Here is a 27,816-nt window from a genome sequence, read left to right as displayed (position 1 = left end):
CGCTTTGAATTTTGACGTCTGTCAATTCTGACGGTCATGTCAGTGAATGCATTCGTGTAGTTTTGTGAAAATGTAGCAGCACCGAAACGTCAAGTCAAAATCATAAGTTACATTTAAGAGATTAGTAACTAAATTCGCAGAAGAAATATCTCTTATGATATTTTAACACTATTTCAAAAATGAAGTTCTTGGGCTCCGACGTTTCTCACATGAACTTAATCAAGAAATCAATTTATTTTTCATTTGAAAACCTTCATTATGATGTAAATTGAATTGCTCTTCTTTGTTTGAGGGCGCCATCTAGTAGGTGGTAGCTGCAAATCTGAAGCGGCAATCAATCCTCCAATTTAGCAGCCGCCTGCGTTTTGTAAACCAGGGAAGGAACTAGATCGGTTTGAAGATTCTCCGATAGACGGCGTGAAAACTATAAATCGATATTACCATGTTATACAAGTTTTGAATTTACTGATTACAAACGGAGTTTGAAACCCTAATGCAAGCCACATAAACTAAAAAAATAAACCACAAAACGTTTCATTCATTTAGACAATTAAGCAGTAATTGAGATGCACTACTTTTATTACATGAGCAATCACGCTGTTAGTGGATGGGCGAGAATTTAAATTAACGAAGTGCAAACGGTTACCAACGTTAAACTATTCTCGTAGTACAGTGAGAACTAAAATCAAAATTTCGCCTAGTAATCTGCTTACCGAGGAGTCGTTAAATATATTAATGGAATCGAATAAAAGTTATAATAAGTATTTAATTGCGTCTTCCAAAGTGTGAGATGAAACAGCTTTTTTAATTTGTAGTTTATTCTTGCCAGCGAAGAATACTCTTTATTTGTGGCGCAGAGTAAGTAGGATGTTTGTATTTTGATCATACATACTATTAGTCCTAAAACGAAATACTTAGCAAGACTTTGATAGCGCCATGATTTAACAGGATCGCAAAATTGAAAAATCGTTATAAACTGGCGGCGACGTCGGCAACCGGTAGAACATCAGTAGTCCTGGTAAGTCAAGGTGAAAACACTTGTTCTCCTAACGTGACTATCGTTTGGCAGTTATTCTAATGGTTTTCACGATAACGCTAATTTATGCGCACGTCCTTGACCTTGTCCTAATCATTGACGGAGTTTCATCCCTGTACCCCGAGTTATTTATTATTCTTACTCATACAAGGGAACCTCCAAACATAGCTATCTACTGAAGTGGTAAGTCAGCTCTAGGTACAGTCACAAGTCGTTTAAATACAGTTCTGTATTTTTTATTGATAAATATCAAAATTTGTTTTACACTATTTTATTTGACTAATAAATTAGTTCTCAGAGCAAAAGAAATAACGTTGTGAAAATTTTAAGAAAAGCTCATAGTTACCTCTTGTATGGACTTGTCCTGTCAACTGGGTTTTGGAAAAGAAAAAGTTTGGTTTCCGCCCATAATAGAAAAAAATGCCCCAACTAAACCACTCACTTAAAAACTATACCATTATTCATATTCAGAGAATATTTATTATGTGCTTTAGTTACGGTTATTGTTTGAAAACAACTATATTAGAAGATGAGTTCAGACACTTTAGAGACTTTATATCAAAAATAACACTTGTGCACGTCTCTTGTATTGCATTGTAGGTTTGTGTATGGCTTTTATTTAGACAATAAATGTAGAATTCGCTTTAATGTGTACTTAAGAACATGTCACCATATATCTAGTTTTTATACGCAGATTGGAGTATGGCTTAGAATGGATGGCGAATCGTAGAAGCTTACATTTTTGTACGTTACCGACTAATAAATAACATAAACAACCCCAATTAGGAGTGTCTTGTTTCAAACAACGTTTCTTACAACCGGATAACATATTACAATTTATTACCTCAAAAATTGTTGAACATAAATATTTACATATTTAAAACTAAGTACAACAGACACATCATCACTTTTTTAAAGTTTGTTTCGCACTCCTACAGGTGAAGTTTTATGTTGTTTTTGTAAACCCTATTATTGAAAATAAAGGCCATTTATTATTTTAATTATAACCAAAGCAAAAAAAAAATGATTTTCGTGTGATAATTGTCGTACATCTTTTTCAACACTTTTAGAAAATAAGGTATAACTTATATGTCGATGTTACTTAGTTGCTTAGCCATTTATGTAGTGGTTATTCGTTTCTAGTGGATCTGGTATCACCCCATTTGCCAAATTGTGAAATATTGTTAAAAAGTGTAGGTGTCGGTTATATTTGTAATAAAAAGTTAGTGACTTTATACCTTATTTACAAAACTAACCAAAACGGTAAGTTTTTAGTAAATTTCGTACAAAAACTGAAAGTTTGGCTAGTTTCGTAAAAGGAGTAATTTGTTTAATTTTTTTGCAATGGTGAATTTACAATTTTTTTTCTTAAAAGCTTAAATTCACAAACTTTTTGGTATTATCATCATCCCAGTCCTTCAATGTATCATTACAAAAAAACAAGATTTTTATTAACACTGTAACCAATGGCGGTGCAGTTTCAATATAACGTCTGCGTTTTCGCTTCCATCCAGAAACGAAAATATATAAACAAATTCCGCAAACCTGGGCAACGTCAAATAGCAATTATTGCGAAAAAAAAAATGAAGGTCGTCCGTAATAAATAAACCGCCTGGTTTCTATCGACAAAAATTCAACACAATCGGGTATCATGTGGCGCGTTCTGTTTCGTTTGTCATTGTGCACTGCAACAACGAAAATAGTCTAAATCGGTCCATTTGATCGTTCGTTCAAATATCACAGGAACACCGACTATGTTTGTGGCAAGTGGCAGTGTGCAAACCCAGCTGAAATCGTGATTTTCGTTGTGATTCGTTTACGAGGATCTTTCGGTGATTTGGTTTGCCATACGCGTAAATATTTTCCGGTGAAAAAACACAAATTTTTGTATAATTTCTCTGGTAGGAGGCATTACACGGCCTCGATTGTTTTTAACTTAAAAAAATTATTTCAGTCATTGATCCAACCGAAACAAATAAAAAAATGTTTCGCTATCTTAATGACGTTACTGTTTATTTTTACTTGAAATAATAATAATTTTTCAATACGCACATTTTTTCGTTTCAAGTTGAACTTATAGTGGGTTTCAATTGAGCACGCATATAATTCAGACCAGAGAACAAAACCATAGAGTTGTTCCTGTGAATCAGGATATAAAATAAAACTAACAACAAACAACTAACCTTGATTCGCTGTAACTTTTTTCTTTTTGAAAATATCAACAAAGTCTATATAATCGTAGGTCCAGAAATACTTAGCTTAGTGCGAGAATGGTGCTCATTTTCTTCACTTTTTTAATGTTAATTGTTTAGAACGAAGTGTATAAAAGAGCCCAAAAATAAATGTTCATAAATATACAATTTGTCGATTTTCATATTTTTTTTGCTCGAAAACGAGGCAAGATACAAAAACAACAGTCAAAAAATTGTACTTTAATTTCACAAAATGTTTTCAAAAAATATAAAGCAAAAAAGCTTTTCAGTAAGTTACATTTTTCAAAATGTGTAAAAACCCAAAAAAAACATTAAAATTTTTTAGTCGAAGTTAGTAACATATCAAAATACACATTTGCCCTTCATTGTACTATTTTAGTTTAGTCATCCGAGTTCTCCCTCGAACAGATCGCTGGAATGGAAATTACCAAACACTAATTAAGCGTCGAGGTCGGTGCTTTTTATTTATGTGTACCTAATCTCAAATATCCTGTGCATGGATGACATTGCCGGTTCAGAAGCCGCGGTTATATAATTTTTGTATCTACCCGTAATTGATATCTTCGGAAATCGGAAACGAAAGATAAGGCATATTCACGGTCGCAATTCCACTTTTTTTTTCTCAATTCTACAAACAGAGTGTGTTCTATTAGTTTGTAAAGTTACTTTAGAAACTCTTTTATATAAACACAAAAATTTCCCATAAAAAAAATTACAGTGAATTGTTAAAATTGCACTTTTAAAAATAGCCTTTCACACCCATTAAGTTTTCTTCGAAAATTAAGCCTCCGAATCTGTCAGTTTCCGCCAATCTCTTTTAGGAATTGAGGTTTTCCTTTAAAAGCATCCAAGAAGAAGGAAAAAAAGGAAATAACTTGTATAAACCTACCTCTAAATAAGAGACATTAAAATCGAGACTTATGGACCCAACTTTTCAGAAAAATTTGTTGAAAAACGGATAATTGTAGAAAAACTCCGATCACTGCATTTCACTCAAGAAACTGCCAAAATAAAGTTATTGTATGAACAAAAAAGTTACCGAAAATTTTTCAAAATGATATTGAAATGAAAATTGAAAAGCGCCCTACATCTCTTTTAGTAATGAAGTTGTTTGGATTCACTTATGCTTCTAAAATACTATATTGTTATATAATATACAGAGTGTCCTAAAAGTCTTGTTGCTGTTGATTTATGGAAACTGTTGGCGATAGAAAAAAATTACCTAGTGTGGGTGCATGGGACGCATAACCTTAAATATGGATTTCTATATATTTCTTCATATTTGGATTATATTGTGTATTCTCAATACATTTTGTAGAACATACACTACGGCTAATCGTAATAGTTTTTTTAATCATTTGCTATTTTGCAAAGTTAAATAAATTGCAAATTGGAAAAGTTCGCGATTTTCTTTTTGAATATTGCTGAAACTACCATTTAACTCCTTAAGTTAATACAATGATTTAGCGTTATGCAGAGTATCCCATCTAACATAGTTTCTAAGAAATTTCCATTTTTCTTATGTTGAAGTTTATGCACAAAATTGTCTATATAATTGTTTTAACTTACACATACGTATATGCAATTTAACACTTGCCAATAGTTACTTTTGGATTGTCCCGATCATCTTTTTGCTGTAACTAGGTTTTCTCATGCTCCTTCAATATACCAATATTAAGTAATTAATCGTACTACATTTTCTAAAATTTTATTAATAACGAATTATCATTTCCCATTCTCTTCAAACCAATCCAAAAAATGTAAATATGTATCTCGCAAATTATGACGGATAAGTTTAGGTAATGTTAGGAACAGACTTTAAAAAAGAGCATTTTACTTAAAATAATTCAGATATGATTTTTTGAAACATCTTGCCATTCAAATAATTTTTGCAAAATGGCAAATAAAACAACTAGTAAGTTTAGATCGATAGATATATTTAGACCTACAAAAGTTACTTTTAATATAAAATAGAAAATATGTCAGCAACGGCAAGACTTAGGTATAGCATATTATATATGAAATATGCCTATAAATTTCAGAGATATTAAAAAAATAATTAAATTTAGAAAATTGTTACTTGTCTACGAAAATACAAACATCATATTTTAAAAGTATAAGTGAATCCAAAGAACTTTTGTCTCTACAGTCCGGTAGACACGATGCATGTATTGAATAGGGGATGAAAAATGTGAATAGTGTCGAAATCACGAAAGATGTGAAAACATGTATTCTTAGTATCAATAGTTTCATAGAAAAATACAATGAAGGTCTAAAATCGAAGTGGAACTTTTAGACAGAACGCTTATTCCTAAAAAATGAGATCTTCGTCTCCCAAATATTATTATAGAAAATGCAAATGGACATTTTTTTAAATTGTAAGTGTTTCAGTTTAACTATTATAATTGGAACTATGATAACTATGATAATTGACTATGATAATTGTGATAATTAACTATGATAATTGGAAACTGTTATAAAACAAGTCAATTTGTTTCATACAATCATCTCTATTTCCAACTCCTTTAGTTTTTTGATTATGTATTTTATTTACACACTCACAACTTAAATCATATGTAGATATTGCATTGTGTCAACTGGGCTTTATTTTTTATTAAATTAAATAAAATATTTTTAATTTCATTTTTGAAATATTATGTTACGGTTTTATATATAGGTCTTTTTATTAATCTCCCATCCGTTATATTCCCCTAGATTAAAGCGCAACCATAAGAAAATTTCTCAAACCACGCGAGAACGTCCTAAATCCAGACCTTGCGATAACAAACGCTTTATAATTTACATCTCTTATCGTAAAACAAACTCCGTGAAATACAATCAAGCGGAAACTAATATCCTTCGAAGTTTCACGATACAATAAAGATAGCGTCGTTGTCGAAATACTTTTCTATCGCCGTTATACGTGGAAATATTTCCGCGTAGCCCTTCTAAGGATAATCGGACCGACCGAAACAAACAACCGCGAACGTGCGTGCTGAAAAAAATAGTGCCGCAAAATAATTCATCGAGGATTGATACTCCGGAAGTTGGAGGCGCATGTCCGCTACCGTATCCCGCTTCTTACTTCATCCCTTCAGCTGGCGTATTCGCTGAAATGACCCTCGAGTGTGGAGACCGCAGTGTGCGTAAAATCGAAACGAATGACAATCGATAACCTGATACAATGTCGGCGAACAATACACCAAGGTAGGTTTTTGTTCGCTCGTATTTTCGCGGTCTTATCGTCGCCGGGCGATCTTATCACAGACAGGTTATGTTCGGTTAATCGCTGCGGTTTTGTTTCTGACGTGTTTAATCACGCGACTTAACAATTAGGATTTTATAGGTACTCAAAGTGAGGACCTTGCGTTTTTTATGACGCTTATAGAGACTTTTCCGATAACGTACATCTTAAAATTAAGGTTACAATGCCGGAAGTGCGATTCGAGGTGTTCTAGTTAAAATTTGAGGTTAGCCAGCGTCAGTTACCTCAATTGTTGTCAAAAATATTGCTACAGTTTGCAAGTAAAATTTGAAATGGATGGTGCATTTTATTGTTCGTTTGGTATAGTTCGCGTAGTAGAACGTAGTTAATAAATATCATAACTTATTATATCATATCTGTCTCTATCTATTTCGACGCTACCAAACCTAACACTTTAATCTTGCATTGAAAATTTAATGTTAAAACATTCTGCGTGCTCCTCTTTGATTCTGTCTGAATTACTTAACCACGATAATGCCGGGATTCGCCTCCCAACTCGAAAACTGATTGCTTCTATGTTTTCAATGGTTTTGCCATAGAAAGTTCTACATTAAAGGAAAGGCTTACCGGTTTCAAATCCAAACAAAACAAATTTCTCTGTCGACGAATGTCATTCAAGAAACAATTATTCTAATAATATTTTTTGGATGGATTTTATCTTGCGTCATTTTCCAGAAACCGCACACCACAAAAAATGATATTAGATCAACTAATAACGTTTATTGTCGCTTATGCATGTAGAAGGAGCTCGTCAAAAGGTCATGTAAACAAAACTAATCAAAACTGGGACTTTTGCTTGTTTTTACCATTGGAGTTGGTGATTTCCTCTATATTTTTTATATATAATATTCAGTGCGTATCAAATACAATTCCTTAATTATTGCAAATGTCGAACATACACAGCTGTTAAACCGTTTATGTTAATATGAGCAAAAATATGAAAATAATTAACTGCCTATCTAAACATCAGTCTCTGCAATTAAATCTACACAAATCCGTTATATTATTTTTCGATCGTGATGTGGATATAAATAATCAATCAAAGAAGTTGTTTTCCTTTAATTTAATTCCGTAAAATAAATAAATAGACAGTTATCTATGTTGTTTCTTAACTTGTGTAAGCAATGCTTAATATGCTGAATATACTTAATAAGGGAGGGCAATGTCCTTAAGCACCATGATTTTTATTTCGTTCTTATACAAATACAAGCCTATCTCAACATCCACCTCAAAATTGAGGAGAGGAAATTATCACATTACACGTCCCAAGCAAATTATAAGATACTTAAAGATATATGGCGGTTCATTGAGTATTATTTGGCCACTGCTTCGCAAGGCAATTCGGCCAGCTTACAACCAAGTATCAACTTATAAACAAATTTTTAACTCGATTACAATACTAAGGCAGCCGGTGGGAATCGAACCTACAACCTCCGGCAAGTAGAGAGGTGGCAGGTCTAATACCTTACCAACCGAGCCATTCCCTATAATTTGCTTAATTTGTAAACAGTTGTCCAACTCTGCATATTTTTTGGTTGTCTTGCGAAAATTAAGACAATGAAACAAGAAAAAATTATCAACTTGTTTCATTGTTGTGTTTTTGTTATTGCATAAGATATAATGGTATGCGAACGACGAAGAATCAACTAAATAAACATACATGGCGGCCGGTGTTAGATGTCTTGGACAGATTATTTAGGTAAAAATTAAACTTTTTTTCTTCTATAAAAAAATGCCCCAACTTAACTTCATTTTGTTGATGTTGATAAAACGTGTTCGAAATAAATATTTTTTGATTGGTTTAATCCGGAAAAATGATTACTAAAAACAGTGGCGTTCAAAGATTTTTCTTACTTAAACAAACTTAATCTTTTGTCACGTGGTATTTTTAACAAATTTTGCAATCCCATAGACTCCAATAGATCATGTAATAATGAATTTAAAAACAGATGCACAGTTAAAGGAATAGATAATTTCTTGTTGGACCATAAAAAACTATCTGTTAAAATAAAGTTTAAAACATCAGTTCATAAAGAAAAAGCTTACATTGAAAAATCAGTGCTAAATATAAAAAAAGTCAAACAAAAATTTGAAAGTCAATTAAGCGGCGAAATAAAATCATTTAAACAATTAATTTATATAATCAGTAAGGCGAAACATAAATCAAAATCAATCAGAAAAGTTAAGTGTCACCAAAATATCCACCGGGTTAGAGATAATGTATATAAACACTGTAAAAACAATCAAAATAATAGCTATTTAAAAATAAAATTCAAGAATTTAAAAAATAACATAAATAATCGCTTTTCACTCACTCACAAGTAAATGGCAAAAAGCGGGAAATGATTCAAGAAAACAATGAAAGATAGAGTGACGTATTTTCTAGAAGGTCACGTTACTTTTTACACTAAATACTATTATGGAGTATGTCAAACCTAATCAGAACACTAAACTAACCAACCGCACACAATACTTCTATACGTTGTATGTCTTGAATCTGCGCTTGGTTGGATTGGAAGCACACTATTATACATTTGCAGATAATACGGTCTGAATATATACATAAAAAAATGCAGACTTAAAAGGATACTGCAACTGGCTCCTAAATAACAAATTAAAAATAAACATTGAAAAAACTAAATAAATTTTATTTAAACAAAAAACTAAAAAAATAATAACTGTAACATTAAGATAAATGATTTTACTTTGGAACACATTAGTCACAGCGTTATACAGATGTAACTATTTTTTAAGTGAAATTGCAAGATATAAAATTTGTCGGTTTTAAGAAATCTCATTGCAGTCTGGGGTACATGTAATAAAACAAACTTTAATAAAATAAAAATAATACAGATCCTTAAAACTCTATTCGATTTAGATTACAAAGTGCCCACTGAAAGGCTTCACTTTAAGTTAATCCGATTGAAATTATGTTAAAATTTGAACAATCTAAACTTATCTTTAAACTAATACAGAACAAAGCTAAAAGCAACACCAAAATAAACGGTACAAATGTAATACAATCAGACAACTTAAGATATCACACTGAACTACAGTTACCGAATACCAGAATAATTGCAGACAATTGCAAAATCTAATTTGTTTTGATATTACTTGATATTTCCATATATTGTTCTGTAAATAGATTAGAGCTATTATCATTATCATTACTGTTATTATTATTGTAACGAAGTAAACATATTGTAAAATATGGTGGCCTTAAATTTTGCCAGCAGTAACTTTTTTGACCCAATTAAAAAGATAAATAATTAAAAAAAGAAACAAATTTTAGTGGACCTTTTATATCAAGCACGTTACTTATTTAAAATTCTATTTACATTACAAAAGTTGTTTGAAACTGGCTGTATATTAGAACTATTCCATTCTCAGTTATCTGTTTTGGTACGCGCTTCTTTCGTATGCAACAGCGTGATGGTGGGACAATAGTAAATAATTATTTAAAATTTTCTTATCCAATGGCTGGGTTAAATTAAAAAAAAAGTGAAAAATAATAAGAGCCTTGAAACCCGCCCGAGCGTAGACGAAAGCGTTCACGAAGAAACAATCGAGAACTATTAGAATAATTTACTTAGCTATAATTAGAATTAGATGCGATTACCGCTTTTATTTCTATTAATCGTTCGATGAATGGGTCCAATTAAGAACCATTTATTATTATCGAAGCAATTTTTCCATCCGCACTGCGCCTCCGCTACGAAAAGCTGTTAATTTAATTTCACCTGCGCTCTTAAATGCGTTAAATGTATCTCGTGCGTGTGAATAAAATTTCAATTTTTAATCGAACTAAATCAGTAATAACTAGGGCGCGAAAGATAAAGACAAAAAAGAAAAGTATCGACCGGATTAAAACGTCGTTAGTCCGGATACCAAATCGTATTGTATCAAGTTATTAGATTTTCTAGCTCAATCATAATTTCTTGACAATTTAATTCCAAGTCTAGGACATGAAACTGATCAGAGAAAAACTTATACCAGTTTAAAACTAATTATTAAGAAAGAATAAGAAAATATTTGTTAAATTTGAAGTGCCACAATCTCCATTTCAGCATCAGGCCCGACGCTGGTTGCATAACCAATCGGAAAAGCAAAAGAATTACAAAAACTACATCTGATGGCAATAAGCATTGTGGAATTGTCCATTTTTTTATATTAAGTTCAATTACAGATTCCTAAATACCAACAGCATCATTGCCAAACGTACATTTAAACCTTATCAAACGCTGTCACAAGCAAATTCGAGCGTTCTGGTAGAAAATGTTCCAAAAACTAATTTATGAAGTTGACGCCAAATCAAACTCGTCACTAAATTATCGGTTATCAACATTTTTGCATAAAATGCACGCGCTGTTGTTCAACATAAATTTCATCAAATAGTGAATACTAATTAATATACACTGCGTCCCGGTGAAAATGAAACAAAGCAATTGAAAGCGAGTTTTTCGCTCTCAAGATAATATTTAAAGATAAGATAATATTTAAGATAAGATAATATTTAAAAAAATATATATTAATAACCATCAAAGTATTAAATTTATTTGTTATTAAAAAAAGTATGTTTATATTTTACTATACTATGCTTTAGTCACGCGTTTGGGAGTGATCGAATGTTTTCGGAGATTTTTTTTTATTTTTATATTTTCACATCACAAATCACTCAATGAATCAATACGGTTCCATAAAAAACAACATGCAACAGGTTTATAAATTTCTTCATACACCAGTTTACTAAACACTCGTTTGGCTTCGCTTCGCTCGTGCCTAAACAAACTCGTGTATCGTTTAGGTTTTTAAAATGGAACTCCCCGTTTATTAATGAAAACGTTTCAATAATACGATTAACAAATTTTGAACAAAAATTGTAAGGAATGTTCTTTTTCACACTTGTTCAACTTTGTCAAAAGTCGGAATTTGAAAGTCACTGCACGACCCATAAAAAGTAATTTATGTAAATTACTTTTTCTACTCCCGTCTGTAAAATGCCTAATTACACACCAATCTAGCGTGCGGGAAGCGTCTCTTTACCACGTCAGTTTCGTTTCCCACGGATCCGAGTCACTTCGGACTTTTCCGCGACATTACCGCACGGGTTTGGGAGCAATCGGATGTTTTCGGAGATATTTCTAACGGTTAAGCGAATAAGGTCGTAGAAAAAGTATAGTATACTTTTTAAACTCGTGAGTCAAATGCCTTTTACCTCACTTGAGGCATAATTTAAATTTTTCAATTAAATTTGTTAATACTTTGGGCATGCGGGTCGCAAAGATTGTTGGTTAAAAATTTACTGTTTCGACGCAAATCAACCAACGCATGGAGTGGGAAGGTCCTTTATGGTTTTTTTGGTCAGATGGGGCTTTCAAAGGTTCCGATCTAAATGTAGTAGACTCGTAAACGTCAAATTGCAATTAAACTGATCAAATTGATATTCGGATTATCGTTTTAGCACGTAAAGTTACTTCACGCTTTCACCTAATATCTGCCGATGAAAGAAACCTAATTAAATGTCATTAAAATTTCCGAAATTCGTAAACAATTAGTTTGTACTTAAAATTTAACCAAAACAGGTACAAGTGTACGGGAGTTCGTTAGACGTAAATACGGTATATTTCGTTACACTTGGCCACCAAAACGGAACAAGAATCGAAAGGCCGACACAAACGCTTTGTTCGCCGTTTTCAAACAGTTTCGGGCAAAATTGCAACGCGTCTGCATCGAAACCCATGGCGTACGATCCGTTAGACGCGCGCCGCTGGTGGCAAGTGACGATGTGCGGCGATTATCAATTAGTCCTGTTAGTATATTAAGAAATCCGTAATTAAGATTAAGAATTTTATTTTCCACGCTCGGGAACGCGGTGAATTTATTTCTGCCATTTCTCAGACGAAAACCGACATTTCCGGGCTCCCTGACCGACCTGCATCGGTTCAGGAAAACAGCACACGGCCACGATGGGTCCAGCAGGATCGTCATGGTGCGGAAAACAGATCAAAGGACCTTCGCTTCTATACAGGACGGACAGGTAATCAACTGGCTAACTTCTACAAATTGAAAAAATTGAAATAAGCATGTATTAGTTTGAAGAAAATTCCCGGACCGCAACTAATGACACTGTCTTGACTTCATACTAGGGAGGAAAAAACTTGCCAAACAAGCCGTTTATGAGCTCTTCGTTAAATATTGAATATTCCATTCCAATTTTCGAAAACGAGAAATTTCACAAAGTATGCCACGAATGTTGACGATTTAAATTCTTTTACCCTCCATAAAACTGGTAAAGTAAAGTTTTACTTTCAACACCTTTTTAAGACTAACGTTTGCAATCGCATTTTTTTAACAAATGTTACCTTTGTATTTGGCGTTTCCCTACTTCGCATCATCTGTTGCTATATGGCAGACGGCTTTAGGAAGACGTCCCTTATAACGAAAATCTCATATAAATATTTTTTAGTCTCCCGCTCCATAACAATACATAACAATAAATAACTCAAAGTTATTTTCGTTCCACCTGTTCTATTTGCGTTTTTGCGTAGTTAGAACTACACCTACTTCAACATGATATACGGATAGTGCGTACTGAATTCCGTAGACCCCATTTGAAGCTCCAATTGCTGGTGGATCCAGGTGTTCTAGAACCTCAATGACAATCAATCAACTTATTGCGGAGTAGCAATTTTTGCTGTTTATCACTACTTTGATTTTTTAACAGGCAGTTCAGTAGTTTAAAAGGAAAGCAGTTATGTCCTCAGCTTTTCCAATATTATCTCTCCTCAATTAGTCACCCTAATTGTTATGAGATATGATAATTAAAGTAGTTTCTATTATTCGGAGCAGTTCTCATTCGTAATTAATGCTAAATATCTTCCTTCCTCTCCATCTCTCCTTGTGTCACTCGTTATTTACTGCTACGCATTTCCTTCTGCACAGTTGATCCTAATTGCGGTTCCCATATTGCGTATTCCATATCGTAAGGTCATATTTCAAATAAAGATACTAATCTATTAATCCGCATTACCCACCCAAAACGCGAAAGCGACGACCGACAGAGTAGAAAACCCGCGCGATTTCGCAATTTTCTGGTTACTCGGATGATTAGTTTTATTTATCTTCTGTGTCATTAATAAATACCTTTATTGGACGCGGCTTCGGTATCTAATCCTTTCTTTTAATCGCACCAACGTTATATATACGCGATGAACCTACCTACTGACTTAAAGCGCACCTGCAGGAACCCAAGATAGAGACGATCACCAGAGAGACAATTGAAACGTTCCGAGGGCAAAAGACTGAATGTAAAATTACCACTGAGAAGAAGGACTTCGAGGAAAAATGTCCGCCCGGAATCATAGAAGCTCTGACTGAGCGAGCTGCCAAGGTCGTGCACAAATCTACCCCTGTAAGTATCCGCGGGTTCTCTGATACTTGGACTTGACCAATACGTCTTTTAGAGGAGATCAAATCTCAGGATGGATTTTCAAACGCAATGTCTGAAAGCGCACAACGAGTACCGGAAGAAACACGGAGTGCCGCCCCTGAAGCTGGACAGGAACATGTGCCGAGTCAGCCAGCAGTGGGCTGACACGCTCATCAGGAAAGGAGCGTTAATGCACAGCAACAACAATGAATACGGGGAGAACTTGTTTATGATGCAGTCGTCCAATGCGAATTTCGTAGTGTCTGGTGACGAAGCTGTCGACAGCTGGTACGAAGAGATAAAGCAGCACGTCTTCGGCGTCGAGCCCAACAGTCTCTCTACCGGCCACTTCAGCCAAGTCGTTTGGAAGGATTCTCGTCAGCTCGGGGTTGCTTTCGCCAAAAGCGGTTGCAAGGTGGTTGTGGTGGCGAACTATTATCCCCCCGGCAATATTATAGGGTGCTTCGCGGAGAACGTGCCCCCTCCAACTCTCAGTTCGCCTTCAAATAACAACAACCACATAGAATTGAGTGACGCGAATCGATCTTCAGCGAGCTCCAGGTGTTCCACGAGGGACGCGCGGGACATCGCCGAAGGTAACTTCGAAGAGGACTTTCTGGAGGCACACAATAATTATCGGCGAAGGCACGGAGTGCCGCCTCTGAAGCTCGACAAGAAGTTGTGCAAGTACGCGGAAGAATGGGCAAAACTGCTTGCCTCCAAAAATATCCTGGAGCACCGCCCCGAGAGCAACTACGGGGAAAATATTTATTGTTTGTTTTCGTCGGACCCCTCGTTCACTATCAACGGTCACACCCCGGTCGATACCTGGTACGAAGAAATCAAACATCATCCGTTTGGTAGGGAGCCCAGCAATCTAAAGTCGGGTCACTTTAGCCAAGTTATCTGGAAATCGAGTCAATATCTCGGCGTGGGCATCGCAAAAAATAGCCACGGCAGCATCTACGTGGTGGCCAACTATTCACCTGCTGGCAATTTCGTTGGTCACTACGTTGACAATTGTCCCCCATTAAAACCCAGATTTTACGACCTAGTGGACGATTTGGAGAATGGTGATGCCTTGGCGAAGCTGAAGATCAGCGAGCGCACCCAGACTGACTGTATCGATGTGGACGAGTTCGCTCTGGAAGCCTGGAAAGTCCACAACGAATACAGAAAGAAACACGGCGTGCCTTCGTTAAAACTCAACAAAGAGGTGAGCATTCCGTATGAACGTTTCTCAGATTCCCATTGGCGTTTTGTTTTGTGTTCGCTTTTTATCTCACCTTCGATTATCCACCTTATACAGCACCTTGCCTAAAATACAGGGCTTTTAAAAGTTGTAATCTTCAAAAAGGTATTATACCTAAATTTAATTTAATTAATTTAAATGAAGCTGAAATGAACTCGCTAGGCAGTGTACTTTTTAATTACAAATTTAATGCTATTAGGATGTCCTACAAGTTTTCCCAGAACTCGGAAAATTATGGTGTCATTCTAAATCAAAGCTTTATTGCATGTGAAAATCTAGTATTAAGAGGTACAAGTTTGTGGCATATTTAAAAACCAACGTTGTTGCAACAGCAAGCTAAAGCAAGTAAATTTAAAATAATTTCAATTTATACATCTTTTCAGATATTTGAAAACCATATTATTATCCAGGTTATAAAGGCAACTAACTAATTAAAACTAAGTAAATGCAATATAAAACAAAAAAAAACTATTAATTACTATAATGTATAATATTCTGACTAAACAGCACAAAAATAACGATCCAAATTTGAACAATTACAGAAAATTGTACCGCAGCAACAAAATGAGACACAACTGATGTCCTGTTTAGGAAATTGCTTAGGTCAATTTTGGTTAGTGAGTTAACTATGTATTTGCTTTTCTCCAGCTATGCGCTTTTGCCCAGGAGTGGGCGAATACTTGCGCGCGCACGTCTAGTCTACAACACAGGGCCAACAATCCTTACGGCGAAAACATTTTCTCGATGTATTCGTCAGACTACAGTCACGTCCCTAGTGCCCGAGACGCGGTGAAAGAATGGTACGACGAGGTCAAAAAACACACATTCGGAAACGAGAGGGTTATCCAAGGCAGCCTTCATTTCACCCAGGTTATATGGAAGGGCTCCACTGACCTGGGGGTGGGAATTGCCAAAAATCGAAAAGGCCAAACTTACGTCGTATGCAATTACAGTCCAAGGGGTAACTTTATAGGCCAGTTCGTCGATAATGTTCCGCCAGCCAGACCTTGACGGACTCGGAATAGGCGCAAATGCGTCACATTTCTAGTACCTAATTCTACCATTTAGTACCTTACTAGCGTATTTTTTATAGTCGATTTTCCATCCTTATGCCAAAGATGCTCGATACACGGTGCTGTGTAACTTTTTTGACTGTTTCGTTTAGGCGTGAATCAGTATTCTACCCAGATGTATACATATCAAATTTACAATGGCCTCCATTTCGGGCATGCCTTTTTTCATTAATATAAAGCCGTCCCACATGAATGAACACTCCATAAGTAAGCATTAAGTTTGCTCACCAAAGCTTTGTTTATAACATTCCGTAATATATCACGATGTTTATTTTCTTTTCCAGCTTTTTTTACCTAGCGTTAATTTGGAACCGACTGGTACTGTTTCCGCTAACGTAGACGTATTAGCAAGTTTTTTATACACATAGTGCCTATTGCTCTATTTATACACCATTATTATGTTGAACCGTTTCGAAATTGTTGAATAAAATTGTTGATTAACGAAGCGCCCTGTATTTTTAAAATCCCGCACCTCCGGTGGCCTACCTTTAGAGGCAGGTTAATATGGAGTACATAATAGCGGCTGACACTCAATTATCTAATCTACAGCTTGTCGATTACAAAATATTCGACGAATAATTGTTTTTTTACCATGTACCGTCGTTGTGCACTTTTACTTTCGGTGACTATTTATGTCTCTGGAAACTACCATCCTTTATCGGAGGAATATATCGCCAATATCAACCGCAAACAATCAACGTGGACGGCAGGGGTAAATTTCGACCTTTCCGATTGGGACAGGGTCAAAAATTTAGCGTCCAGCGTTCGCCATATTCCCCACTCGATACTCGTCAAATACAAAAGAAATCTAAAAGACGACGATCCAAACGCAACTATACCGGAATATTTCGACTCCAGCGAAGTTTGGCCCGGATGCGAAACAATCGGTCAGATCAGAGATCAGTCGAGCTGCAATGCGGGCTGGGTAAGCAGAACGGTATAATCAAAGAATATAGCACTTAAGCGCCACGTTAGTGTGATATATAATTGAATCTATTGCATTAAAGTCTAAAATAAAGTCGCCACTAGAGTAGGGTAAACTTGCCCAAATCGTACCAGTTTTGAACAATATTTCTCAAAAATGCATCAAACACTATGAAATTTTGGTTGTTAAAACTTTATTAATAGAAGAGACATTAGACATGTGTTAATACTTAAAGAAACCCTGTTTTACTACTCAAAATAAAATATTTAAAAAATAATTAAAAAAGTACGATTTAAGACCATATGTCTTAACTCGTACGGCACTATTCCTAAATCGTACTTCTGATGCAATGTTGGCAAGTGTAAGAATATGTGGCTTTTCCTACACCTGCACAGTTGTCGTGCACCCATATGTTGCATTTGATGCATTGAATCATTGATTTTTCTTCGTCTTTGCTGCATAAAATGCAATACCAAGTATTAGAAGTCTTTTCTATTAAAGAGCGTTTCTTTGGTTTTGTTGGTCTATCTAATTTATTTTCCAACATATTTTTATATGGACTCGCAGTAAGGACTACGGCCTTGCTTGTTTTCTTAGATGTTTGCGGTGGAAGTCGATATATTGGTGACAAATTCTCAATAACCGTGCGGATGGATGCGTCAGTTTGATCGTGTGCATTTGTAGAAACATTCGCTGTGGAAGCACTAGGATCCGAAAGTTGCATATTAGTTTGGGTCATTTCATTTTCATCGAGCACGACATATTCTTCATCTGGTATTCGATGCCTGTTGCAAGGCCACAATCCACAAGTTTCAAAACCTTTCATAGCGATGTCCATACAAACCGATCTAAGATATGCCACTCCCAAAATTTCAGATATGTTTGATTGTTTGATTGTTTCACCAGGGTGATTTCTCATCCAAACTGCACATTCTTTATTAAAATTAGTTTTTAATGACTTAAAGAATGATCTATCCAAAGGCTGTAGTTTGTGTGTTGTGTGCGCCGGCAAAGAAAACATTACGATACCGTATTCTCTAGCAAGGTTTATGGCTTCTAGATTCTTAGTATGTGTGGTATGTCCATCCAATATTAATAGAATTTTATGATTCAATTGTTTTTCCAATTTTAAATGATTTATGAAATGTTGTAACCATTCGACAAAGATTGAAGCGACAATCCACCCACTCTCAGAACAAGTGTACAGCGTTTTAGGGCGCCACCACGTTTAAGGATGTCCGTCATTCTTTTGCGTTTGAAGATCAACATTGGAGGAATAAAGTCTCAAAACGCATGTAGTGTTAATTCCACGTTCTCCGCTAGTGACTGCTCCGACTTGATGTTTTCCTTTTAACGCTAATATTTTAGCAGGCTTATGAACGGTATTAAGACCTGTCTCATCCATGTTAAAAATTTCGTTAGGTCCAAATTGGAAATCATCTAGAATCTTTTCGTATTTGTCGAAAAATTCTGATACAATGTTTTTGTTAAATCCTTTACATCGTGCCATTGATGTTGGTTCAGGCATTCTTAAGGCAATTTCTGGGTGGTTTTTCATAAATTTGTAATACCATTTCCAACCGGCTAACTCTTGCACCTTATTAAATCGGTGCGAAAGTTTGTATTTTTCTGCCAACTGAAATGCTAGATGTCTTAAATCTGTGATAGTTAACCCAAAGAATCTGGACTCCAAATCCAAAATGTGATGAACCAATTCGGTCTCCATTTGCTCCGTCAAATCGCTTGGTCTTCCTATTTTTTTTCTGAGAATTTAGACCTTTTAAATGACGTCGAAAGGTCGGTTTTGGAATACCATATGTCCTGCATACTTCATTGAATCGTAATTTCCCATTATTAAAATCTTGTATTGCTGCATTCAGATTTGGCATAGACCATTTATTATATTGTCGTTTTGCCATTGTGTGCTAAAAAAAAATATTTTTATTTTTTCCTCATAAAATGATAAAATTAAAAACTTAACAAATATGTATAAACAGAAATTGATTGGTTAAAACCAAAATGAAAACAATTTTATTTCGTATTCCTAATTTGTACCGGTACGAATTAGGATGTATAATAAAGTACGATTTACGCTCAAAGTCCTCTTCAAAATACACTTAACGCTTTTAGGTTAAGAGAAAACGCTGCGCGCTAATTCTACCACCAAATGAATTGTAAAGAAATGCAATTTTTGAAAACCGTATGATTCACAATTTTATGTTTATCGAATTCTTAAAAAACGCTTACAAAAAACGCTAAAATTTTACAAGAAAACTGAAAAAAACTTACTTTTATCAGTAAAATTACATTTCGCACAGGAATCACTGCTTCGGAGCATCACAGCTGGTTAGCTTAGCACTAACTCAAGTAATCACCGACAGATGCCGCTGTATGTTTTATAAATTATGAGTAATTTAGGTGGTACGATTTACGCGCAAGTACGATTTAGGCAAGTTTACCTTAACTGATATAATGCTGCTATTCAAATAACACTTGGAACGTGTGGGTCAGGTGCTACGAGTAATCTTTTTGGTTGACCGTTCGCGTGTAAACATCGCTAGTTCTTGGAGGATAGTTGTGGGCCAAATCGTAGGCTTTCGCGGCTGTGGAAACTATGTCCGATAGAATTTGCATATTCTCCAATCAAACCAAGCAAGTGTACGTGTCGGCTCAAGATTTGACGACCTGTTGTACTGAATGCGGAGATTGCCAAGGCGGGTTTGCCATTCTGGCGTGGACTTATTGGGAAGACAGTGGCATCGTTACCGGTGGCCTTTATAATCGCACTGATCAGGTAAAACATACTACGACATCTTTAAGAGTGGAAATAGTGCCGAAAAAAGAGGTATTAAGTATAAAAGTATATATAAAGTTAATAATAGTTCTTTACTTAAATATAACAACTGCTATAGGTTGTATGGCCTTTGTCTTTGACTTCCTCCTCATACGTGGGGAGCTACCCCAACAAATCAAGGTGTAGTTAAGACAGGAATAGACATTTGAAAATTTGAATCTGAATTGAAATCTGATGGCGGAGCCTCCATATGACAAAGCGATAAACAGAAAGGTTTTTGAGAATGTGTTCCACCTGTTCGGACCAAGAGAATCTACCGAATCTCCGAGAAATTTTACTACACTTTTTTGTTGGATTATGCTTTCACTGAAGCGTACTAATAAACTCTTATTTAAATGCTGTGTTGAAAAGGCGATCATCAGTTTTACTTTCATTTAGTTTCAATCTATTAATTTCTAAATAATGTTTCATTTGCTCAACAGCTGTCTTGACTGCAATGCTAAGTTACTCGGACGATGCTCCAAAAAGGGTAGAAACTGCATCATCTTCAAATAGGAAAAAGTAAGAATGGGAGAAAGAAGAACACATCATTTATAAACATAAAGAATAAAGTATAGAGTAATTTTCCCTGCTTCCGCTAGATGAGGTCATTTCACACTTTCCAAGTAGAATGATAAACTTATTCAAGAGAAACAGAAAGTGGATCCAATGTGCAAGAAAAACCTTCAAACCGCATATAACCGCGATAACTTCACTCGTTTAGGAGTTATTGCCAGATGAGCTTTTTTTAATATTTGAAATAGCAAATTATGTTTCCAATTTTTATTGAGCAAGCATGCCGGTGAGGTAACACATGTCTTATTTTAACAAGTAGTCAAAGCGACAATTAATAATATTATACTCAAATGCTCAAATGCGTTGAGATAAACTGATGTCATAGGCATTTCAATCAGACCCTTCCCCTCCAACCTTATTTCATGCCCTACATTTAGAAGTGCGGATTACTGTAGTATTTTTTTATCAACTTATAATAAAACATTATTTAGTGTGTATTTTTCTATCGGACCATAGCTATGCATAGAGATGCTCTCGTACCTCCGAGAGTGTGTTGTGGGTACTACGGCGGTAAATAAAGCTACAAAATTTTAAAACTACCAAACTTTTATTTAAAGTAACACTACAAATTTCCAAAGAAACAATAATAACCGCGGGACTTTCTTATCTCCAGGAACACCGTCCTGGACACGTCTTCCGCCCGTCTCCCCACTTTTTAAACGGTGATCGCAAATATCCCCTGTTGCCGCACTTCACATTTAATCGTGGACCACATCACTTTAGTTATAAAAGTTTTTACCGCAAAACTTTACAATTCGTGTTTTCGGAGATACGGCCGTTCCCACTAATATTTTTAAGGTACACCTAATACTAACTGACACTTTCGTTTGCGGGAATAATAAATTGTGAGAAAACAATTTTCTTAGCTGTTTTGACAGCGTTTTCGGTATTTGTTCTTTAGAGTTTATTATTATTATTATTTATTTGATTTTGAATGACTATTGTTCTTTTGATGTAGTCTTTTGATATTGTTTTACTTTTAAGAGCTGTTGACGGACTCCCATAATTTCGAAACTAAGAAAGTATTCGACAAAATGTATATACCAGTATATAAAGTTTTGGAACAGTTAACTTCTTAACCGATTTCGTTCTACTCTTCGCCTTTTGTTTGCTACTAGTAGTACTCTACATCCTACTCAATGTATTTGAGAAACCTGAACTTTAGGGGCAAACTTCACCTAATTTGGAATTTCCACATTCCATTTGTCCTTTCGCAGGGGTGTAAGTCGTATTTCTTACCGGAGTGCGATCAGTATTCGGAGAATTGTACAGATTACGTCGCCACCCCTTCGTGCTCCAAAAATTGCGACGACGCGGGCGTGAATTACGAGGACTCGCTTACATTTGGAACGGATATTTACTATTTGGAGTCGGCGCGCCAGGTTCAACTGGAAATGCTGCAAAAGGGACCGGTCGAAGCTCAGTTTACAGTTTATGAAGATTTTGTCAGCTACCGAAGCGGTAAGAGTCCTCCAAATGGGTGAGTGAATGAGAGCGGACTATCTTTGTTTGCAGGAATTTATCAACCGACAACCGAAAACGCCATTGGAAGTCACGCAGCAAAAATCGTTGGCTGGGGTGTGGAAGATGGAGTGAAATTCTGGAAAGTCGCAAATTCCTGGAACAGAAATTGGGGGGAAAATGGATACTTCCGCATAATACGTGGCGTAAACAGTTGCGGTATTGAAAGCGCTGTACTTTGCGCATCGCCTGTATAGATAATTGTGTAAATAAACGCCTGTATAGATAATTGTGAAAATAAACGCATCTTCCCTTACCCGTTAATGTCTGTTAAAATCATTGCACCCTATTATATTATAGGTATAACTGTTATCAGTACCACAAACAGGAGTTTTAAACTCGATTATTTACACAAATCAGCTCTCGCGAAGCGGAAATGGACACTTATCAAGATTCAGACTCAAAAATCTGAAATTTCAATCCACTCGAAACGAACCAGCGATCCTATATAATCGGTCCTGTTTCACGATCAGGGTTATTCCCAGTTTTTGGCAGCAATGAAGTGTCGGCACTCCTTTGTTTTGCTGTCGCTCGCCTTTGCGGTTGTTGCTGCTTCGAACTACCATCCTCTTTCGGATGAGTACATTGCAGAAATCAATCGCAAGCAGTCGACGTGGACGGCTGGAAAAAACTTTCAACCGGTTTAAAACCCTGGCATCCGGTGCCTTCAAGCCCTCCAAGTCGAAATTAGACAATTATCTTCGAATAGTCCATGATGAGAACGTAGACATTCCTAAATTTTTCGACGCTGCCGAGCAATGGCCTCAGTGCGAATATAATCGATGCGATAAAAATCATCAGGGACCAGTCCAGATGCGGGTATGCTGTAGTATATTTTCTATAATCTTAACTCTGAAGCTTACATACTCTGGAAATTTAGGTTTTTTTATTCGATTAACATTGTAAATTCTTTGCGCAGGCCTTTGCAGCTCTGGAAGCAATGTCCGACAGGATTTGCATCCATTCTAATCAGGTCAAGCAGCCTTTCGTTTCGTCCCAGGATTTGCTTACGTGCTACTCTTGCGGTGTAGGTTGTCATTGGGGTATAGTATAACCCGCCTGGCCTGGCCTGGCAACGCATCGGTATCGTCACGGGAGGATTGTACAACCGCACAGATGAGGTAATCTTAATCGTCGCGACGGAGTCACTTCTAAATCTTGACGTTCAAAGGGGTGCAAGTCTTACTTTTTACCCGAATGTGATGATCACCCCAACAAATGTGTCAACTACGTTACTACACCAGAATGCGTCCAATCTTGCGACAGCGCCAGCCAAAGTTACAAAGGATCGCTCACGTTTGGAGGCGACGCTCACTTTTTTACAGGCGAAAAGCAAATTCAGCTGGAAGTTTTGAGGAATGGACCGGTCGAAACTCAATGAGGACTTCGCGAGTTACAAAAGCGGTAAAACTTCAAGTAGGCGTGCGAAGGAATTTGAACCGATTTTGTATTGACAGGTATTTACCAACAAACAACCGATAAGGAAGTTGGAGGTCACGCGGTCAAGATCGTCGGCTGGGGAGAAGAGAACGGAGTTAAGTACTGGAAGATCGCCAACTCGTGGAATTCCAGGTGGGGAGAAGACGGATACTTCAGGATTATTCGCGGGGTCGACAGCTGCGGAATTGAAGAATATGCCGTCGCCAGTTTGCCTGTACTAAATTGATTTTTAAAACAAAATACACTCGTACGCGACTGATTGGAATTTTTATTTCATCTTATCGAGATAAATTAGAATACAAAATCTTTAAAAAAAGAGAACTCAAGGACTTTCTCAAAAAGTACAGCGTATAAACGGTGTCCCGTTATCTGTTTAAGCGGAAACAGAGACTTACAGTTTTTGCCGATTAAATTGTATATGTTTAAGTACTTGATAATGACCGAAAAATGTATAAAAGACTGGTTCCATCGACCCAGTCCAACAAAAAATTTTCATACAATGAAGTTCCGCTACAGCTTAGTCGCTTTGGCGGCCCTGTTCGCGGCTGTTGCTGCCTCAAACTACCATCCACTTTCGGATGAGTACATCGCAGAAATCAACCGCAAGCAGTCCACTTGGAAAGCTGGGCGTAACTTCGAAGTAGACGAATGGGACAAATTCAAAGCGATTGCTACTGGCGCCTTGAAGTTGCCGAAGTCGAAGTTGGTCCAATTAAAGCAAACCATACACGACGAATCTACAGAAATTCCAGAGTATTTTGATGCTGCCGAGCAGTGGCCCAACTGCGAGTCCATCAGAGAGATCAGAGATCAGTCGAGATGCGGCGCTTGTTGGGTAAATCGAAGAAGTTGTTTCAAAAGTTGTAATTGCTAGTGCGGTTTGAAATTTTCAGGCTTTCGCAGCGGTAGAAGCAATGTCCGACAGGATTTGCATTCATTCCGGCCAAACCAAGCAGGTGCGCATTTCCTCGCAGGACCTGCTGACTTGTTGTAACTACTGCGGTTTCGGTTGCGACGGAGGTTTTACTTCCGACGCTTGGTTGTACTGGAAACGCGACGGTATTGTCACGGGAGGCCTTTTCAATCGTACAGACGAGGTAAAAAAAACGTAAGCATAGGCGAGGTGGTATAACTAATAGGATTTAATTCATCGCTCAGGGTTGTGTTTCCTACTTTTTACCCGAATGCGACGACCATCCGGCCAAATGTAGAGACTATGTCGACACGCCCGCCTGCGTTCAAAGGTGTGACAACCCCAATGAAAACTACGAAAGCTCGCTTACTTTTGGATCCGACGTCAATTACTTCTCCAGCGAGAAGCAGATCCAATTAGAAATTTTGAAAAATGGACCGGTTGAGACCCAATACTATGTCTACGAAGATTTCGCCAGCTATCAGAGCGGTAAATGTTACCATTAACATGAAGGAAGTGGTTATGCTTTTGTTTTTCGTTGTAGGGATCTACCAACAAACCAGCAATGTCATGCTCGGTGGTCACGCCGTGAAAATTGTTGGTTGGGGAGTAGAGGACGGCGTTAAGTATTGGAAGATAGCCAATTCGTGGAACCCCAGGTGGGGAGAAGATGGATACTTTAGAATAATCCGCGGGGTAAATAGCTGCGGTATCGAGGAGAGCGTTGTTGCCTCGGTGCCCATATTCAACTAAGCTGAGTGTACTCAATAAAATTTTGTCTGAGTAGCTAAATTTTTTTTTGACTGATGTGGTATTTGTTCTACCGAATCGTTATATTCACTAAGTGAACATGTATTTTATCAATATCTTGGGAAGTATAAAAAAGGTGACATTCTGTAACTTTTTATTGTAAGCTGCGAATAAGATCAATAAGAGGTAGCTCAGGATCCCAGGATAATCTTACTTCATGTTTCTTTCTTTCTTCATGTTAGGAATAAGATATCGGTATAGGTTTTCACTAGACTATTTAGCTATCATTTCACCAAATTTTTTATCAGAAAAAATACTCGACGGAACCAAGTTTCTTAAAAACCGTTCTCCTGTTTAAGAGTTATTGCTATTTATTTAAAAAAAATATTGAATCAATTCCACTATTTGATGGTAATAAACAGGCATATTTTTCTTTGGTACATTTACTAGATTGATTTCAGAGAAAAATCATTTTAAGAAATTAAGATGACAGTTCCCTCCACTGGCGATCATCTTGAAAATTTAAAAATATTTTCCACGTTCTTCACTTTAGTAATTCGGTGACGAACTGTTTTCGCGATGCACGCTTATTTGATACCCCTGCACAGCCAAATGTGTCGATCGACTCGGCCTTTCACCTAATTATACCGTCAATACTCTATTCTTTAAAAAAATATAACCTCTACATTCCTTTGTGAAATAAAAAAAAGAAATCTGTTTATTTGTAGGCAGACAATCAACGAACAAAAAATAAATATAGCTAATACTGTGCAATTTCTATAGCATCCAGTAAATATAAACACAGGCTATGACTGCATATTTATTTCCAGAACCAAATTTCTGCGAAACCATGATTCATTGGCATGAATCCAGGTAGAGAGTATCCATTTTTCGTTATTGCTGGAGTCGAAAAGTTTTAGTAATTTTGTAATAATTTTTCGTTATCCAAATTCAACTCATAATAAACGTGGTACTTTAAAACATCCGTGCAAAAGAATTTGAACACATCATGTCATTGCTTTCGAACTCAGCGTCGTTATATTAGTTTCTAATCTAATCGATACGAGCACTTGGCACATAGAAATGATATAAAAAAATCGAGTACGATTTTACCGCCATAAAAGCAATCGCCGTTAAATTACTGTCCCGATGATGCATAGCTGCAGGTTTGCCTTCTTGTTTGCCACCATTTTGGTTGCGGCCGGCTCCAAATTACATCCCCTATCAGATGAGTATGTCGCGGAAATCAATCGAAAGCATACAACATGGAAGGCAGAGCGAGTCTTCGACGACTGGGATACTTTCAAAATGATAGCATCGGGCGTGGTCAAGCGTCCACTCTCAGAACGGACTAACTACATTTACTCCTTCGAAGAAGACAGCGAGATTCCCGACTTTTTTGATGCCGCGGAAGCTTGGCCGAAATGCGAATCTATCAAGCAAATCAGGGATCAATCCAAATGTGGTGCCTGTTGGGTATTTATGGAAGATAACGTGAATCTTGACATGTTAAAATTTTCCTGTAGGCTTTCGCTGCAGTGCAAGCCATGTCGGACAGAATTTGTATCCACTCAGGACAAACCAAGCAGGTTTACATTTCTGCCCAGGACTTGTTGACCTGTTGCGAGCGCTGTGGTGACGGATGTTTTGGAGGTGATCCATTTTCTGCTTGGGACTATTGGTGGTCCAATGGTATTGTCACAGGAGGGTTATACAATGCCGCAGATCAGGTGATTTTGCTAAATGTAGTACTAATACCATCATATTAGGGTTCTTGAGTGTCAATATCTACCTCTTCTATCTGAACTTCTAATGTTGACTTCGAATAACAGGGCTGCAAGTCGTACTTCCTGTCGGAATGCGATGACCATCCAAACAAATGCAGAGACTACGTAGGGACGCCGCAGTGTGTGAAGACTTGCGACGATAGGAGCCGCAGCTACAACGACTCCCTTGCTTTCGGGGAGTTAATAAAAGTGTTTATCAAAGAAGAGGACATACAAAGGGAAATTATGAATAACGGACCCGTGGAAGCTACGTATACAGTCTATGAGGACTTTGCCAGTTACAAGAGCGGTGAACTCTTCTTTTTAATGCAATATGGGGACTTTATTGTTTAGTTACAGGCATTTACCAACCGACTACCGATGTCGAGATATCATCTCATGCCGTAAAAATCGTCGGGTGGGGAGTAGAGGATGGAGTTAAATATTGGAAAATCGCCAATTCTTGGAACACGAGATGGGGGGAAGATGGCTACTTCAGGATGATCCGCGGGGTGAACAGTTCGGCATTGAACATAACGTCGTCGCAGGGACTCCTAATGTATATTAAATCACATCGGCAATGAGAGCTAAACCAAAAACAGTTGACACAAGTTATGCCTTTAACCTCCTTAAAAATAAAGACCAAACCAAGAAATTGTAGTGGAATTTTATTAACATAACTTATCCGCACGAGATTTTACTGAAACTTAACGGTGAATGGAGATTTTGAACGGACAACACTTATTATCACGCCTGGCATCATCAATCAAAATCCTTCCAAATATCTGATATTTATCGATATAGTGAAGAATCGTTTTATCATA

The 27,816-nt window shown here is 36.6% G+C and overlaps 4 protein-coding genes and 1 pseudogene across 11 annotated transcripts; all 5 read left to right on the top strand.

The window, feature by feature from the left end:
- Window positions 1-795: 795 nt before the first annotated feature.
- Window positions 796-16,708, top strand: LOC132697833 (uncharacterized). 8 transcript variants are annotated; one of them, XM_060663520.1, is made up of 6 exons: window positions 796-858; window positions 949-1,018; window positions 12,413-12,551; window positions 13,758-13,925; window positions 13,978-15,159; window positions 15,844-16,708. In XM_060663520.1, the coding sequence occupies exons 3-6, from the start codon at window positions 12,501-12,503 to the stop codon at window positions 16,204-16,206; spliced, it is 1,764 nt and encodes a 587-aa protein (XP_060519503.1). In that variant the 5' UTR covers window positions 796-858; window positions 949-1,018; window positions 12,413-12,500; the 3' UTR covers window positions 16,207-16,708. The 8 variants fall into 8 exon arrangements, with proteins under 8 accessions (XP_060519503.1, XP_060519502.1, XP_060519500.1 ...); XM_060663517.1 differs by lacking the exons at window positions 796-858; window positions 949-1,018 and adding exons at window positions 2,391-2,868; window positions 5,965-6,456; XM_060663518.1 differs by lacking the exons at window positions 796-858; window positions 949-1,018 and adding exons at window positions 2,391-2,868; window positions 5,927-6,456.
- Window positions 16,709-16,836: 128 nt separating this feature from the next.
- Window positions 16,837-22,371, top strand: LOC132698158 (cathepsin B-like). Its single transcript, XM_060664079.1, has 4 exons — window positions 16,837-17,193; window positions 19,787-19,987; window positions 21,820-22,063; window positions 22,118-22,371. The coding sequence occupies exons 1-4, from the start codon at window positions 16,861-16,863 to the stop codon at window positions 22,318-22,320; spliced, it is 981 nt and encodes a 326-aa protein (XP_060520062.1). The 5' UTR covers window positions 16,837-16,860; the 3' UTR covers window positions 22,321-22,371.
- Window positions 22,372-22,620: 249 nt separating this feature from the next.
- LOC132698653 (cathepsin B-like) lies at window positions 22,621-23,789 on the top strand (annotated as a pseudogene).
- A 248-nt stretch (window positions 23,790-24,037) lies between these two features.
- On the top strand, window positions 24,038-25,272 carry LOC132697903 (cathepsin B-like). The gene is made up of 4 exons (XM_060663648.1): window positions 24,038-24,398; window positions 24,457-24,660; window positions 24,722-24,965; window positions 25,021-25,272. Exons 1-4 carry the CDS (start codon window positions 24,063-24,065, stop codon window positions 25,227-25,229), a joined length of 993 nt encoding a protein of 330 aa, XP_060519631.1. The 5' UTR covers window positions 24,038-24,062; the 3' UTR covers window positions 25,230-25,272.
- An 882-nt stretch (window positions 25,273-26,154) lies between these two features.
- LOC132697902 (cathepsin B-like) lies at window positions 26,155-27,787 on the top strand. Its single transcript, XM_060663647.1, has 4 exons — window positions 26,155-26,702; window positions 26,753-26,956; window positions 27,059-27,302; window positions 27,353-27,787. Exons 1-4 carry the CDS (start codon window positions 26,376-26,378, stop codon window positions 27,574-27,576), a joined length of 999 nt encoding a protein of 332 aa, XP_060519630.1. The 5' UTR covers window positions 26,155-26,375; the 3' UTR covers window positions 27,577-27,787.
- Window positions 27,788-27,816: the final 29 nt, after the last annotated feature.

Source organism: Cylas formicarius, unplaced genomic scaffold (assembly GCF_029955315.1).
Source record: "Cylas formicarius isolate icCylForm1 unplaced genomic scaffold, icCylForm1.1 PGA_scaffold_2__14_contigs__length_35257938, whole genome shotgun sequence".
NCBI classification, from domain to species: domain Eukaryota; kingdom Metazoa; phylum Arthropoda; class Insecta; order Coleoptera; family Brentidae; genus Cylas; species Cylas formicarius.
This window is presented reverse-complemented; position numbering and strand designations above follow the sequence as displayed.